The sequence below is a fragment of the Coptis chinensis genome, chromosome 5 (genome assembly GCF_015680905.1).
Source record: "Coptis chinensis isolate HL-2020 chromosome 5, ASM1568090v1, whole genome shotgun sequence".
In the NCBI taxonomy this organism is placed as follows: Eukaryota; Viridiplantae; Streptophyta; class Magnoliopsida; order Ranunculales; family Ranunculaceae; genus Coptis; species Coptis chinensis.
The window spans coordinates 76586276-76604265 of record NC_141460.1 but is presented as its reverse complement, the minus strand read 5'-3'; the positions used below and the strand labels follow the sequence as shown (position 1 = coordinate 76604265).

At 38.3% G+C, this 17990-nt stretch overlaps 1 protein-coding gene across 1 annotated transcript; it reads right to left on the bottom strand.

Moving 5' to 3' along the window:
* Window positions 1-16451: 16451 nt before the first annotated feature.
* LOC147498995 (uncharacterized) lies at window positions 16452-16820 on the bottom strand. Its single transcript, XM_086563394.1, has one exon. It carries the CDS (start codon window positions 16818-16820, stop codon window positions 16452-16454), a length of 369 nt encoding a protein of 122 aa, XP_086419520.1.
* Between the last annotated feature and the right edge of the window lie 1170 nt (window positions 16821-17990).

Sequence of the window (17990 nt, the reverse complement as noted above, 5' to 3'; positions counted from 1 at the left end):
ATACATTATGAAAGACTTGCTAGTTTTGTTTCAAATCTTTTGTTTTGGATCTTGCTAGTTGCTTCTTGATGATTGAGACACCAACCGCTATCGCCCGGCAAGTAGATTAACCTCGTTTATAACATGCCCTAGGGGTTTCAAAGCCTTCGTGCACGGTAGCGTGAAGTGGGCTTTACATGGAGCAAAGGGACATCAAGTTTTTCATAGAGATGGCTCTTGTGGCGCTTACATGGAGCAAAGGGACATCAAGTTTCCATAGAGATGGCTCTTGTCATCCCGCACCTGCGGATGGCGAATCGCTTAGGTGGTGACCTGACATGTCATGTTTCATTGTTAACACTTAGCACCTAATTGTTTGGGCTGTATGTAAGCAACAACCACCATAACTAAGTATCTAGAACTTGATTTGAATCAATGTTTTAAAAGGTGAAAGGGCGACGCTTGAGGCTTTTGGCTAGCCCTTGATGCGAGGCGTAAGCCCAAGCGCAAGACATTTTTAAATTCAAACATTGCCGCCTATTAAATAGGTATAAAGATCCAAGTTGTATAATTAAAAGTCAAACGAATTACACTAACCGATACCCAATTACAGACAACAAATTTTTATAAATTTGAGATAATACTCATAATTTAATATGGTTAAGAGTATATATCTATTCTTTATTAAATCTTTAAAAGATAAACAATTGAAACACTTGGAAAATTTCAAAAAATTGGTTAGATTGGTCATTTATTTTTTTTGAAAAAGTTAATGGGGTTAGGCATAGACCCCACCTATTAATTCCTCAAAATGATATCTCCTACTTTATCCTCTCAACATATGTTTGCAATAGCCCTATCTAGAGAAGGAATAAAGAGATTACATAACTCGTTATTATAAAGTAGAAATGCTACCGAATTGCACACCTATTAGGACGCCTCTATACACGTGCTTGAAACTAATGCATGCTTACAAAGTTCAAGGCCATAAATCTAATACTAGCTACTAAATTGGTACACAATACCAAGGAGGTTTCTCGATCAGTTGATAATACTTAAAGTTTGATGTCTTCTTATTTTAATGGAAAAAAATATTATAAATGCTGAAGTAATGTGGAAAAATTATTTTGCAATGGAGGCATACGCCTCAAAGACTTCATGAACACCTCACACATTGAAGCATTGCAGTGCTTCGTGGGCGGATCCGGGGGGCGGGGTGGGCTGCAACACACCCAATTTTTCTATCGAAAAAACAATACTAGTTATAATAGTGTATAATTCACCCCAAAAAACATAATTGTAGTGTATTAATTGTAGTATCCCCTCTTGAGTGGCAATCCTAGATCCGCTCGCGTTTAGTGTAAAAGTGTTTCGCTTCAACGCTTCTAGGGCACTTTAGGCGCCTCGCTACCAAGACGCACCCTCAAACACCTTTTTTAAAAACACTCATTTGAATCTTGGTAGAAAGGAACAACCACTACTTTTTTGCTAGATAATAAGTTACTATTGCACAAAATGAATGGTGAAAGTTACAGGAAATAAAAAAGAGAAGGAAAAATAGGCAACCAAGATTGATCAAGGGAACCAATCTCGATAGTAATCTATCTCACCTTCACAAGTAAACACCATAAGGGAAGTTCATAACTAGCTAGCTAGACAGAGTTTACTATTACCATTATACTGGGGAAACATAGACAAGTTTTTTTTTTTTTTGAAAAGGTTAATAGGGTTAGGCTAACCCCACTGCATTAGGAAATTATAATCTTACATAGACTTCTCCTCTTACATCATTTGTATTTAATTCAGCTTAAAACACTAGTGAGAGGAGGACCATTACAAATAAAATTTTCATCAACATGTAGAGAATAAGACTAGCTAAATGATCAGCTCTTGTTCACTTCAAGATACACATGTGGTTATAACATATCGATGTAGGAGTTAATTATCTCATGCATATAATCTGCATTTATGTGCTTTATGGCTACATGACGGTTAATTGTTGCAATACCATGGGGCATTCTCCCACTGTTAAGATATGAATAGACGATAGCACTATCGCACAAAAGACAATAGATAAAGCTCAAAAAATGCTATCAAATATACTTGATAAGCTTTTTGCAAACGCTTATCTATGACCATGCCATGTTTTTTTATAAGATAGCGTTTGTGTCAAAAACGCTTATTAAAATGATAGCTTTGAGACCAAAAATACTATGAAAATGATAGCTTTGTTAGAATGCAATAGATTTCATAGCGTTTCTGCCACAAAACGATAACATTTCTTTTATGCTATTAAACTTCTATGGCGTTAAGAAAATGCTATTGTTTTTGTTAATACCAAGTCAGAAAATTGAAATGTATATTAAATTTATTAAATTAGTGAATGAAAAAAAAAAAATTGATCCGTGATAGATTCAAACCATCAACCTCTCAATTATTTGAGCCATCCATTTTGAGTTTATGGATCTATTGTATTACACAATCTCATTAACAAATTAAGAAAACGGAGAATGCATGCATAAAATAAATGTAAAGCGGCGAAAATCCTATATATGCAAACTTTAAGGTACTAACTAAGTCAATATCTGCCATGTTACTCGTCTTTAAACATACCCATTTCAGAACAATTAAGTATAAGAGTTTTAAGAAAATTAATACCTGAGTTCATGTTTAACTAAGCAAAATTCAAAATGTCTAGCCACCATGAAAGCTTATTCTTCATTAGGGAACCATTTTGCAAATACAGCACAAGTCCCACAAAATATGGCCAACCATATATTTTTCCCTGGAAATAAAACAAACATGTATAATAAACTAAGACTCCTGATAATTATATTTTGCTCAAAAAATCATTTCCGAAGTGAAGATAGAGTTATAAAATTAGAAATTCAAGTACTGAACACCAACCCTTTTAGTCATAGTATAATGTAAAGTGAAACCACGATCGGGTTGATAGGAAAACTCAGTTAGGAAGTGTTCTTGACCATCACTTACCATCAACAATCATTTTCAAACAAACTAACCAGTTGAGGTCAACAATATATATGAATGAAAAAGTATCTTGACATTTACAACCTTCCTTTGGCGGCAGGACCTACAAAGAAGCGACAAAAACAAAGTTTAAAAATGACATTGGAACTTGCACGAGAAAAAAATACATTAGTGGGAAGCTAAGCAATTGTGTTAGTACCTCGGGTTGGTAAGACAAATTAATGGCGCATACCTACGGATATTGATGAGCAAGATTCACGAGAACGCCATCCAAGATTATATATACTTACAACTAAACAAATGAAACAAAAAATGAGATGTGTCTAGCTAATTCAAATTATAGAACAAGACCAACCAACCACACAATGGTGCAAAGCCAACAACTTTAATAGTAACGTAAAAAATATATTTTTGAGTTGAGAAGGAATACAAAGAAGCTACCATGATTAGGGACTTTAAGTTAAGTTTGTCAAGGTGCCATTACTTTTCTACAACGACAATGGTTTGGGTTACAAAAAATTGAGTAGGAGCAATTTCTAAATTGTGCACTAAGTTATCATTATACCTTGCCTGATCCAAAGGGACAAACTCTAAACACTATTAGAATTACAAAAGTTCATTATTAATGTTGATGGAGAACACTTGTTCTCCATCCGGTCTCTCAAAGAAAATACAATTATCATAAAAATAAGATGCAAGTCTTTGGAGAATAAAGTTCATGGGGTCTTACCCAAAAGCGGTTCCCGACCTTATATGTGATCACCTCACAAACCAAGCACCATAAGTAGTGCTTTAGAACAAATCTTGAAAAGATTGTTCGGTATTATTGTAGGAGATGTCATCTCAAAAGCGACCCTCTGAACAGCTGCAAGCGACCGGGAACAACCCGAGAAAACTTATGAATTTATGGTCTACAGGAGGTCGGTGGCGAGGTCATGAAAGCTCGGGTGTTTTGGATTTACCGGTGTTTTGGTAGCGCAGTCAGCTCGAGAGGCGATTTGTGAAAATGGTGAAGAAACAACGGGAAACGGGAGTGAAAGGTGAGAGATGGAAGTTAGGTGTAGTGTGGGTTGTGAGTGTAGAATGAATGAAGTTTTTATTGGTTTTAATTTGCTAAAACGACCGGAAGTTGCCAAAAAGCTTTTACGGTAATTTCGAAATACTAAAATTTTCAAACCCAAACTAAACAACTTCATATTCTTGATTCTAAAAACAACCCTAGTATCTTTTAGGTTGAATTTAGGATAAAACTACCTAACTTATCGAGATTTCATCCTACCCCATATTTATTCATAGATATGCCCATATCGGCAATATTCTCACCCTAACTCGAAAATAACTTCTAGAAATGAGGGTCATATAAAAATCATCTTTGGAATAAATAATACCACCCCAAACAATTTGGGAAGGTTGGGATCAATATGAAAACAACCACACACAATGAAAATAACCACATTATATTAATTTTTTCATTCAAAGTACATTTTACTACAAAATTCAAATCTACGAAATTTAAAACTTACATTAAAAATAAATAACAACAATAATAAATAACAACATCAAATATCAATATATAGAATCCCTAAATACGTCGCTACTGGTAGCGGAGGGCACATGCTCAAGAGGTGGCTCTGAGAGCTCCCCGATGGGTCATTTCCTGGCGTCTTTCGCGACGACGGCGTTTCATGCCTCCATTTTCATCGGAGAAGAACTCCGTGGGGTGGTGATAAAGATAAAATTTGATAGTTTACCTATGAAATGAACGTTGAATCTCAAAACGTAAGTAAACTAAAACTAATTTTATGAGTCTATATTTATCAAAGTTTCTACTCTCAATCCCTTGAGATATAGTGGAGTAAGAAGTTCGTTCCACTATAGTGGAGTAAGAAGTTCGTTCCACTCCTAGTGCTCTAGCATGGAATTGTTTTCTAGTCTAATTGATCAGTCTTTAAGTCAATGAGGAGCTTTAAGGTGTGTTATACTCTGATACCTATATGAAAGTGATTATGTTGAATCTAACTACGAATGCTATGGCAATATGATTGTTTTGAATCTAGATAAAGGATTAGAGGGGAATTGAATCCACCTCGAATCCAACTTAATAGCCTAGCATAGATTCTTGTATCTCAATTCTTACGCTCTTACGCAAGAAAAATTCGAAGTTCTAATCCCTAGTGTTCATGGCATTTCTACCGAAGTACTAACTAGCATGTGAGGTCGTCCACCCATTCTCATGGCTTAATCACGACCTTCTAGATTGGAATAGACTCTACAATGCTTCTACACTATACCACTAAGTTTTCATCAAGACTTCATCAACCCCTCTAATGGAGGTTTTAGCCTTGAATCATTCATAATCATTCCCATATGAATCTAAACTACACATATTATCAAGATTCGAAATTTACTAATCTAATTAAACAATGATTAAATTCTAATTAACAACTAAGAAATGGTAACCAACAATAATTAAAACTAGATCTAATAGATTGAAATAACACAATTCGAAATTGATAAAATAACTATTTTATTTATCTAATCAATCAAGAACAATGATTCAAAAACTTAATCTAAAATAAGAATTGAAAATGGAACTAAAACTTAATTTAATTAATTAAACTAGATCTAGAATTATCTATATTGTTTTAGGTCTAACTAGCTACCATTAACCAAGAGCTAAGCTTTTGTTTTTATATGTCCAGATCCAAAAATCGTGCATGGGCTTGGAGCCATGTTTTGGGCCAGAGAATCAGGCCCAAAACCCAATATTTTCAGTCCAAAAAGGCCTCTTCAGCTACAATTGTCTTCAACAGACTTTTCATCCACTTTTGCTCCTCTGATTGGGTCAAGGCTTGGACCATTGGAAAGCTCTTTCCGAGTCGGTCGTTTTGACATAAGGTAGGCCCCATTCCGAGGTCTGAGTCCAAAGATACGGCCTTTGGAAGTTCTGCTGACTTGTGTGCTATTTCAGCCCGTGTCGACTTTTCAGCTTTTGACCGGGCTTTAGGAAGGCTTTGTCTTCTTGAATCTAGGCCTTTAATCACGGAACTCCTTAGTAACCGACCTTAGCTCCTTTATCTCGCTAAAGTGGCACATTTCTGTACATAATGGACTTTGAAACCTGAAATGCATAAAAACACGTAATCAGTGTTAACTCTTAATTATTACTCACATAATTGGTCTAAAAGTATGACTGTTATAGGGTTAAAACTACAGTTTTGGGCTCTTATCAGGTGGGAAGCGTGCAAGCATATCGACGCGAAATTGGCGCTGAGATTCCAGCTCAGCCCTCATCTGTTCCCACCGCTCGTCCTCGCGCTGGGTACGAATCTCGAAGTTATGATGCATAATAGCTTGTCGAGTCCGGAGGTCTTCGCAAATAATATTGAGAGAATGCATGTCACGATGAATCACAGCCATGCGTTCTGCATCTGACCAACACCTCTCCAAGGCATCAGCATCAAAGCATGTCATGTCCTCCTCATCTTCCGAGTCATTCTCATTTCTGACGTCCTTCTCGTCGACTACCCTATCCTCAGGCAACCTCCAAACTCGTTGGATACACTCGATATAAATATGAGGATTTCGGTGTCGGTTGAGGCAAATCCTATTAGACGTCGAAGTCGCTCTCAACTTCAGCATGATCTTGGTTATCAAAACAGGGAGATGTGCAATAGACTTCCCCACTCCCCTAATCATGTTAAGCAAAAACTCCAAAATACAGAACTCATACTTCTGCTCCTGGAGTATCCATAGAACGTGAAGGCAGTTCAGACCGATGTCGCTGACCTTCTCCTTCCCTATGACATTTCTACCAATCCACTGAGCTACAGCCAGTTGGTTGGTTCTGAGGGATGCCTGGCTAACACAATGCGATATCGCATTGTAGTTCCCATCGGTAACAGTCGCGTGCATCAAAGGCTCTACCCCAGTATATTGGGACTCCTGTAACGTGGCATCAAGATGGATTCTAGGTGGAATGCCTAGAATCTCAGCCAACAACCCAACAGATACTTCTTTCCTCCTCTTTGCCACCGTAACAAAAATTCGATTCCCCTCTAACTCCCTCGTGTTGTAAAACCGTCGGACTAACTCTTCGTGGTAAAAGTTGTCAGTCGAGTACCACAAGCTATTCCAATCTTTACTAACCATTTCGTCACCGTAAAACGGCGCGAAGTGGTCGCTAGTAAAGACTTGCTCTGGCAAAATTCGGCGCTGTTGAGCCATTGGAAGTTTTGAGAAGGTTTGGGGGTTTGAATAGGGTAGGGGGAAGCAATGAGGAACAACCTCACTAGAAAAACGATGGTGGCGGTGGTGTGGTGGCGCGGCAGCTCCAATGTATTGGTTTTTGGGTCGTTTTTGGTGATTGAACTTGATTTAAATTGGTGTGGGAAGGGTTTGGAGAAGATTTTAACTTGATTTGAACTGTGGGCGTAGGTGTATTTAGCTTTCTTTTTATTTTTTTATTTTTGGTTTAGGGTTTGAAGCTTGTTTGCTTGTTAATGGCGGCGGTGAAGATGAAAACACGAACTGAAGGTTTAAGGTAAGGCGCAGGTGCGCGCGGGTTGGGCCCAAGCCCAATTCGAATCTGGACAATTTCCGATTTTTCGTGTAATTTCAAAATAACATTGCCGCTTCGTTACCGGCCCGATTTTTGCGAATGAGATATGGAAATGATCAGGAGAGAATTTCCAATCTAATGATCCATAAAACACTCTATTCCGACCATGGGTGACATATAAGTAAATGGAAAACGTCTCGAAGTGCGTGTATGACGTAAGTTATGCGAACAAATGAACTTTAAATTCATAGATTATGTCAACCCGAATCGGAATACAATTTAACGGCCTAAGCAACTCTAATGTGACATAAAACATTCTAGGATGGAAACACGAACACCCCACCCCCAAACAAATTTTTACAACAGAGTTTAGAAAATTTGTTTTTTTAAAAGTGGGTCTTTTAAAGCCAGATTCCCGAGACTTCCTAGATTACTATGTTTATTATTTAATATTTTTGTACTTTTATAAGGAAAAACCATAAGCAATAAGGATATAATTCACCCCATAGAGAAACATGACTCAAAAATCCGAGAAAACATGTAAGAGTGGAAAACGTGAATTATGTTAAACGTGGACTTAGGATCCGGTACTTACAGCCACACACTCCATAGGGAGGGCCCGGTTACCTGAATGGTGCACTCACCAATATATGGAAATGAAATGAAATGAAATGCACCAAACACAAAAATTGAGTCGTTTATAGTCTGATACTCGAGACTTTATCTAAACATATGTATGAACATGCAGTTTATCATATATCAACAACCGAAATAGTTGTGGATCATTCCATAAATAAATATCACAAAAAATATACCCAAACACAATCAAGCACCAAGATTTCCTATGACGCAACCTAGTGAAATGAAAGCGAAGTCGGATAGACTTATAACGTAACCTAGCATGCACCTTCTTTTTCATCTTTGAACGAGAGGGTGTCCTAGTGAATAAGTGTGGAAAAGTGAATGGTTGTGGAAGATATGGTGGATATGGATAAGTTGTAGAAGGAAAGAATGGAAAAAATGAGGATGTGGGTTTAGCACAAAACTCATTCATGGTGTAGGTAGGGACTGTCTCAATTCTGAAAATGAAGGCCAAATGGTTTGTCCTTCCGGTATTTGTTTGCTAGGAAGATTTAAAAAATTATGAAGCACAGGGAGAAACAAAAGGATCGAAAGTGAAAACTCGAGATGCCTTTGAAAGGGGGAAGGAGGGGAGTCGAGGCGGATGTTGTGCAAAGTAGTTCTTGATAGGGTGACTCATCACCTGCTCTAAGAAACTCATCGAATTCCTCATCAAGCTTGGTCATATCCATCTTACTATGGTATTCCTCTATATCTTTGAGAAAGTCATCTATCTCGTCCTCATCCATAATATGTGTATCGATTAGTGTAGGGATGAAAATGTTGGAGTCTGAACTTTCAAAGGAAAGAAATTTGGGCATCTGATTATCAGGGAACATGTTGTTGAAATAATCTCGAGCGAAGCTCTCGATCATGCTAACCTCTCCATCCATAGACGAATCGGGTAACTGTGTCTTTGTTTTAAAAACATTTACTTCAACAGAAAGATGGCCAAAAGACATGGACATCGAACTATCACGGCAATTTATGAGCGCATTGGCAGTTACCAGGAAAGGACGCCCTAAGATGATCGGGACAGAGTCGTTAACGACTTTTGTATCGAGGATGACGAAATCAGCCGGATAGTAGAAATCCTGAACCTTACCAGCACGTTTTCAACCACCCCTTTAGGATACTTAATAGACCGATCAGCTAATTGCAACGTCATTTTAGTGGGTTGCATCTCCTCTAGACCTATTTGTCTATATAAATAAAACGGGAGTAAGTTAACACTAGCCCCCAGGTCTAATAACGCGGTCGTCATATAGGAATCTCCTAAGGTGCATTGTACAGTAGGACGAGTAGGGTCCTTGTACTTAACAATTCCGTTATGTTCAGATAGAGTTGAGAATTGTTCTGTTAAAAAGGCGTCTTTTGGTATATTGGTCTTACGCCTAGTAGTACACAACTCCTTAAGAAACTTAGCATGGTGTGGTAGTTTTTTAATAAGCTTCGAGGAAGGGAAGGTTTATAGTTAGATTCTTGAAAACGTCCCTAATCTCCTCATAATTTGTATTCCTAGTTAACATGGCTAATTTTTGTGGAAACGGTGGTTTCTCTCTATATTTAGCATATGTATCACCTAGATGTTTAACCTTGGCTTTCTGTTTCTTAGGTTGTGTTATAACTGGTACCTCTACAGTGGTAGGCTCTTCAGTTTCTATTTCGGTATCTAGTAAAGTAGCAGGTGTAGGGGCTACTGGTGGGGTAACTATAGGCATAGTTACTTTGTTATCAACCACTCTGCCAGAATGGAGAGTGGTGATGGCATTTAGCTCACCTACATTTTCATTTTCATTACTAGTATTACCGGTTGCCTCAAAGGCTGCGTTTGTTGTTTTAGGATTAGGTATCGCGTGACCTGGAAACACACCTTTGGGTTGGGCTTTATCTTGGCCTAACTGTTGGCTTAAATTATTAACGGATTATAGAATCGATCTGTTAGTTAGATTGAGCCATGGTTTGGAAGAGTTGTTGGCTCACCTGTATGAAGGTGTCAAGACGATCCGTTTGTGTGGGTGTAGTGGTCACGGGTGGTATGACTGGAACTATCTTGCGTTGATTATTTATGGGTGGATTATGATAGTTATTATTTACCGGAGCGATACCTCTATTAGCATTATAATTATTATAACTACCTTGACCTTGTGCTTGACCTTGTCGAGGTTGCGCTTGGTTGTTATAATTATTATAATTACCCCCGACTGCCCTTGTCGTGGGTGGAGCTTGGTTATAACCGTCGTTGGCCTAACATATTGATTATTGTACCACGGAGGTGTGACTTGTTGGTTATTTCTCCAACCGTTGGGATTTTGTCTCCAAGGAGCGTTAGGTTCACTATTAATGGAACAAGCATGTTCATAGGCTATAGGGCGATGGAGTCGGGATGCTCGGGACTCCAAATGAAACTACATGGATTGGAATTTACATTCATGACGGGGATAAGCTTTTGTTGTACGTAAATGGCCTCTACCTTTTAGTGAGTGATTCGATTAGAGTTTTAAGCTCGGGATCGTGTTTTATCTCAAACATACCGGGCGGCCTTAATCGTATTAGAAGAACTAGCGCGAGCGGTGGATATCGCCACTACCCCCCAGTGTTATTTAAACTTTAGTTTGATCCTCTAAAAATTTATAAGCCTCCGAGGCTCCTTTACTTAGGAAACTACCCCATTCATTATGTCAAAGACTTCTTTATGGTGGTGTAGAAGTCCTTTGAAAAAGGCACGAACTAACGTGTCTTTCGCTAGGTTATGATGTGGACACTCTATAAGGAGATCGGTGAACCGATTCCAAGCCTCTGAAAATGATTCATGAGGATTTTGTCGAAAGAAATGAATCTTGGAAAGCATCTCATCCGTCTTTAGGGGTGGGTAAAATGCTCCATAAACAATTTGAACAAGTTTAGCCCACGAGTCCACAGAATTAGGCGCTTGGGCAGTTAACCAAGACGCCGCCTTATCGGCTAAAGTGAAGGGAAATACCCTGAGTTTAATTTGTTCAGCACCCATCGTAGGATGGTGGAATGTTGTAAGAACTTGTTCAATCCTACGATAGCCGATAAGGTTTTTCATGGTCTAAACCATGAAAAACGGGTAACAAATTAAAATATTTGGGGATTCGAAATCCCCCCAATCGGGTCCGCTAGAACGATGCAAGATTTGGGGCTATCGCTCAAAGCTTTATAAAAGTCAGAGAGAGGAGTCTCTCCTTCTTCGGGCAATATGTCAGGTAGAGTATGTGGAATAGTAGCTAGAGGTGCAATGAGTGGTATACTAGATAGGCGTGCTTGTTGACGTTGTCGTGTAATTACGTTAGGTGTTTTTGTTCGACCAGACCTTAATCTCATACAAGGCTAAGACCAAACTTAACTAAACACGACAACACTCCAAACAATCCTGATATACTAGTATAAACCTCTAACAGAAGATGCGAGGTATGAAAGAAAGGAATACCTGATTGCGTCATTGCTTCGCTTATGAATAGCGTCTTGTTTACGCGTGTTCAGTGAATATAACAAGTTAGAACACTGAAAAACTTGAAAAATCGAAGTTCGAAACAAACTTGAGGAAATCCGGCAAAATTCAGCTGAGGACGCGGGCGCGCTCTCCTTGGGCGCAGGTGCGCTCAATGTAAATTTCGAGTTCCAGTGATTTGAGCGCAGTCGCGCTCGGTTTGGGCGCGTGTCGCGCTCAGGGCTCTAGGCGTGTGGGCGCGAGTCGCGCTCCTTTTGGGTGCAGGTGCGCTCCATGTATTTTTTCCGAGGAACTTTCAATTGCTGAAACGGACGACCACAGTTAGAATCAAATAAGGGTGGGTGGGTGAAATGAGACTTTAAGAAGAGTACTTATACTACGAAAACAATGCGAAAGTAAACTAAGATGGCAGCGGCGCCATTTTGATACACGTAAAATAAATAGTTTTACTAATGAATAAAGCGATGAAACTCTAAACGAAAGTAAAACTAAAACTGATTTGTTACTAGATTTATCAAAGATTTCTACTCTCAATCCTATTGAGATATAGTGGAGTAGATGATTCGTTCCACTCCTAGTTCTTTCACATGTAATGTTTTCTAAGTCTAATCAATCTTAACTAAAGTCTAATGAGAGATTTACGAATTATAAACTACGATGCAACTACCCACAAGATAATTACTAATTAATTAACTACGTAAATGCCAAGCGTTGATTCTATGATAAGGAATTTGGGGGATTGATTCCACCTTAACTCAACTTAACTTACTAATCTAACGATCGTCGAATCCGTCAGAATCAATTGAATCGCTACGCCAAAACAATTGGTTCTTCCTAATCCCTAATTACACATGGCACTTCTACCAATTCATAACTAGCATGTGAACGATTAAACCCATTCTCATGGTGAATTAATCGTTTCTAGAGTGGAATAGAAATTACAACGGACTCTCCGATAATGGAATCAAGCTTTCATCAAGGCTTCTCAACCCCCTCTAATGGAGGTTTAGCCGAGAATCATTCATTCATAATCATTTCCATATGAATCTAAACTAAACATAATATCAAGATTCCAACTTTACTAATTTAACAAACAATAATTGAAATCTAATTAATAATTAAGAAATGATATCAACAAGAATTTAAACTAGATCTATAAATGTAATGACAAAAAAAACGAATTGAATAATAATAAACTATTTTATTAATCTAATCAAATGAATAACAATATTTTAAAGGTTTAATCTAAAACAAGGAATGAAATGAAACTAAACTTAATTAAAAACCATTAAAACTAGATCTAGAAGCTATTATAATGGCTACTTTCTATCCTAAGCTCCTAGATATCTTCAGAGTTAAGTCCTCCTTCTTGATAAGGAGGAAATCAGATCCAAAAATCGTGCATGGGTTTGGAGCCATGTTTTGGGCCGAAAAATTGGACCTAAAACCCAATTTCTTCAGTTCGAAAAGGGCTCTTTAGCTGGATTCGGTCCACTTCTGCTCCTCTGATTGGGCCAAAGCTTAGACCATTGGAAAGCTCTTCCCGAGCCAGTCGTTTTGACATAAGGTAGGCCCAATTCCAAGGTATGAGTCCAAAGATACGGTCTTCGGGAGTTCTACTGACTTTGTGCATCAAGTTTACGCCCGCAAGGACTTTGACTTTTCAAGGTCTGAGTAGGCTTTACAAAGGCTTTGTCTTCTCGAATCTTGGCCTTTAATCACAAAACTCCTTAGCAACCAACCATTGCTCCTTTATCTCATCAAGGTGGCACATTTCTGCACATAAGTGACTTTGAAGCCTGAAACGCATAAAAACACGTAATCAGTATTAACTCTTAATTATTACTCACATAATTGGTCTAAAAGTATGATTGTTAAGGGGTTAAAACTGCAATTTTGGGCTCTTATTAATATGCACAAAAGATTAGGGTTTAAATCATTTTGTAGGTGAAGTTGTGGGTGTTTTAGATTTGGTACTTATTTAAGGTCCTTTTAGGTCCTATATATATATATATATATATATATATATATATATATATATATATATATATATATATATATATATATATATATATATATATATATATATATTGGCTACCTTGACAGCTTATCATGACATCCAAAACCTAAAAGTGAATTTATACATTAAACTAAGGGCTGATTTTTGGTAGAGGAGATCTTCCTATCTTAGATAGAATCTCCACCAAAATTTGTCTCAATTGGATATGTCTAGTTTTATTAAAAAGAGTGTTAAAATTGTGGACCGTTAGATAAATATTAAACTTAAACACAACTTTTGACAAGGTTAGACATGTTCAAATGTCTTGATAATTTGTGGAGATGATCTCTATTATATGGAGAACATATTCTCAAAAAATCAGCTCTTAGTTCATTGTGTAAGTTGTGGATGTCAAGATAAACTGTCAAAATAAGCTGTCTACTATATATATATATACGAAGGTTAGTAGAGTATGTGAATTTGGGTGATGTAAGTATCGGTCAGTGTAACATGCATGCCTAGGGACTTCTTTAAAGTTTGTTTGATGACCATTACATAAAGAACACATTCAAAAGCATAGTGCATTATGAAATTGATTAGGGGGGGGGGGGGGAATTGTATCATAAACTTTGACATGTTTTTTGATATTGACGGGTGAGTTTTTGAGGCCAATAATAAGGAATTGAAAAGCAGAGGGACACTGAACTTATTGGTTTGAAGCGTAAAGTGACAAAAAAGGCCCAAAACTTCAATTGTTCAGAGCAAGTCTAATGGGGAGCAGCTATAATGGGCTGCTAAAAGGTACCACATAGGCCCTTTAGCAGCCCCAGCCAAATTTGGCAGCCGAAATTCAAAAAAGCAGTCCAATGGGGACTTTTAGCAGCTGTTAAGTTCGGGATACGGACGGCAGAGTTTTTGCCGTCTTATGCCGTCTATACGTTAAATTACAACGGACGGCATAAACTCTGCCGTCTGTCTAGCCCAGACATCCCAACGGCTAGAAACAACTAGTTTTTCTGAAATTGCAAATTTATAGCAACTACTTCACACAACTCTCTCACCAGTTGCTCCCAATTCTCATACAATTTCTATCTACTCCAACTACAACAATCACTACTCCAAGTACAACAGTGGATCCAAATGAACATGCAACCACATCAAAAGGAAAAAAATCTACAAGGTTCGCCAATTTTTCAATTCAAGAAGACGAGGCTCTTTGCAAAGCATGGATATATGTTAATAAAGATTCAATTGTCGGTGCGAGGCAATGAGTCACACACTATTGGGAGAGAATATTAGAGAAATTTTGAGAGAGAGTTGGCGAAAACAACAAGAGAAGCAAGGATTCGGTGTCCACTCAATTTGGACACATCTAAAAAGCTTACAACCGGTGGGCGGGAATTATCTCCTCTTCGGAGAGGACCGCAAGAAGTGGCACAACGATCCAAGATCGGTTGGCCGAGGCAAAAACAACATATATGTTGGCTCATAACACACACTTTCAATTTGAGCATTGTTGGGTCCTCCTCAAGGATAGCCCAAAATAGAATGAAGAATTGGAGAGCCGGTCCACAACTACATCGAGGAGACGAACCAACGTTATTCTCGATGTAGATGACAAAATCGTGCCTTCAACACCCACAACGCCACCGGCAACTCTTGGTGGCATTCCAATTGATCAATTTCCTACACAAGTTGGGGATGGAAGTGGAGGTGGAAGTGAAAGTGGAAGTGGAAATGCAAGTGGAACTAAGAAAAAACGACCACCGGGAACAAGGGGTGAGAAAGAAAGGATGAAGAAAAGAGGAGAGAATTACAACATGATGGAGAAGTATTTGACACAAATGACGAATGCCGCCGCCGATAGGGTGAAGATGATGGAGCTCAAGAAGTGGAAAGAAGACAATAAAATATTAGCACAAGATACTTTTACTCTTGAGCTGGAAGTTGCAGAATACTTCAAGACGATGAAAATAGAAATAATTCACCAAAGGAGAGAGAGTGGAACCTTTAGAACTCCAAGTGGTGCTTCTAGTGGTGGTGGCTTCCAATCCATGTCAATTTGCCAATCTTCGATATCAATCTTCCGTTCATCATCGACAATCATATTATGTAAAATTATATACGTTTTTATTATCCGATTAATGTCATCCCTACTCCATATTCGCGCCGGCCTCTTGATTATCCCCATCTAGCTTGTAAGACACCAAATGCACACTAGCTCCACATCTTTGCGACACACTTCTTACATCTTAGCAAAGAATCCCTCTATTTGAGTTGTTGGGTGAGAGATTGTTTGTACAAGTGTAGCCCATTTAGGATAAATCTCATCGGCTAGATAGTAACCCATTTTGTATTGGCGACCATTCACGGTGTAATTGCAACGAGGAGCATCACCACGCATAAGATTGTCGAAGAGGTGAGAACGTTGAAGCACGTTGACGTCGGTGTTTGAAACCGCCATACCAAAAAAAAGCGTGCCAAATCCACAAGTTTTGATCGACAATGGCTTCCAAAATGATTATAGGTATCTTCTTATGTCATACATGTGTACCTTGTCATGCCGTATGACACATTTCTCATTGCTAATGCATACAATACAAACTTCCAAACATACCCGGGAAGCCATGATTTTCACCTTGTGCAAGTAGACGTTGAATGTCTTCTTCATTTGGAGCCCTCCAATATTCTTCCTCGAAGACCGCCAACATGGCATCACAAAAATGCCTCAAGCTTTCGAAAAGGGTTCTCTTTGCAATTTGAACGTATTCATCCCACGCATCAGCACCACAACCATATTCAAGCAAACGAATGCAAGCAACTACCTATTGCATACCCGTCAAACATGGCTTTCCAATGCCATCAACCTTGTATGTGAAGTACTTGTCATGGTCAGAGACGACTTTTAAGATTCGGAGGAGGAGATGGCAGTGCATCCTAAACCTCCTACGGAAGATATCAAGGGGATACTTCGGGTATTGCCCAAAATAATCCCTCATAATCTTATTGTGAGCGTCGATTCGATCACGATAAATGTACTTTCTACTGGGGACCGAGCCTCGATGATCACGAGTAGCTTCGTGCATGTTTTGCAACAACGAGAAAATAGGTACGCACATGTTCTCATCGTCATTCATCATGTTCTCATCTTCGGATGAGGAGCTTGATTCAACATAGCGAGAAAAAGAAGCCATTTTGAATGTGAGAAGAAAAGTTGCAAAGTTGAGAATGAATGTGAGAAGAAAGGTTGCAAAGTTGAGAATAATAATGCAAAAAGTGTGAGTGAAGGCAAAGTTGAGAAATTTGTGGTCTATAAAGTTGACACAAGAAATGAGGTTGGTGGTTGAAGAGTTGAAGGTTGAGACTTTGATGACGAAGTAAATGCATGTGAGTGAAAAATTGGTTGAATTTGGCTAAGTCTAAATCGGATTGAGTGTCTGGAAGGTACGAACGGCACAATGTTTGCCGTCTGTCCATTTAATTAAAATAGGAGACAGACGGCATAGTTTCTACCGACTGTACATAAATAACCAACAGACGGCAGAAACTATGTCGTCTGTCTCTCAAAACTTATTATGGCAGCTGCTAGCGAAGGTCTTAACTTTGGTTGGGTTTTTGACTCGTTCCAAATTTAAGACCCTTTTAGCAGCCCCATTGGAATGAGATTTTTGTGGTTGGGGTGCTATATTTGCCTTTAGCAGCCCATATAACCCTCCATTGGACTTGCTCTCATATAGTAGGAATCCTTCTTTGTTGCTTCCATCATCGTACCACACTTTGAGGGGGCGGGTGAGGGCAATCAGGGGTGGATCCGGGGGCCGCAAAGACAACCAAGCTTTCGTAAAAAAAAAAGTAGTAGTGTTCAAAATAGAAATTTAAGCCCAACAAACTTAGCCTAGCCCATTAGAAAGTTAGAAATTTAGAAATAATGAATAGAGAGAAACTCTTGGCCTCTCGGGTAACTCAGAAGTCAGAAGTCATAACTTCTAAAGTCTAAACTCTCGGCCTCTCGGGTGACAACACTTACGGGTAGTATCTCAGTCTTGGAAGTATTTCAGTATTTGCTTATTCTTTTATTCGGTTCTTCACTTCTTCGACTCTTGCAAACTCTTATTATTCTCATAAGGTAAATTTTTTAGTTCAATTATTCTCAATTTATTAACTTATTATGATACTTGTTTAGTTGTTTAAATGTTTGTGCATTAGACATTAGTTTAGTTAAGACTAATTTATTTAAATTGTTTATATGAATTTGTTTATTTGTCTAGGGATTTAGTGACACCAATAGAACTATTTGTTTGAATTGGATTTTGCTTTATGCATTAGAAATTTTGGATTGTGTGGATGATGTGATAACACCCAAT

What these genes read in the sequence shown, in the direction of transcription:
- LOC147498995 (XM_086563394.1), bottom strand. Translation starts at nt 16,820, where the DNA reads ATGGCTTCTTTTTCTCGCTATGTTGAATCAAGCTCCTCATCCGAAGAT.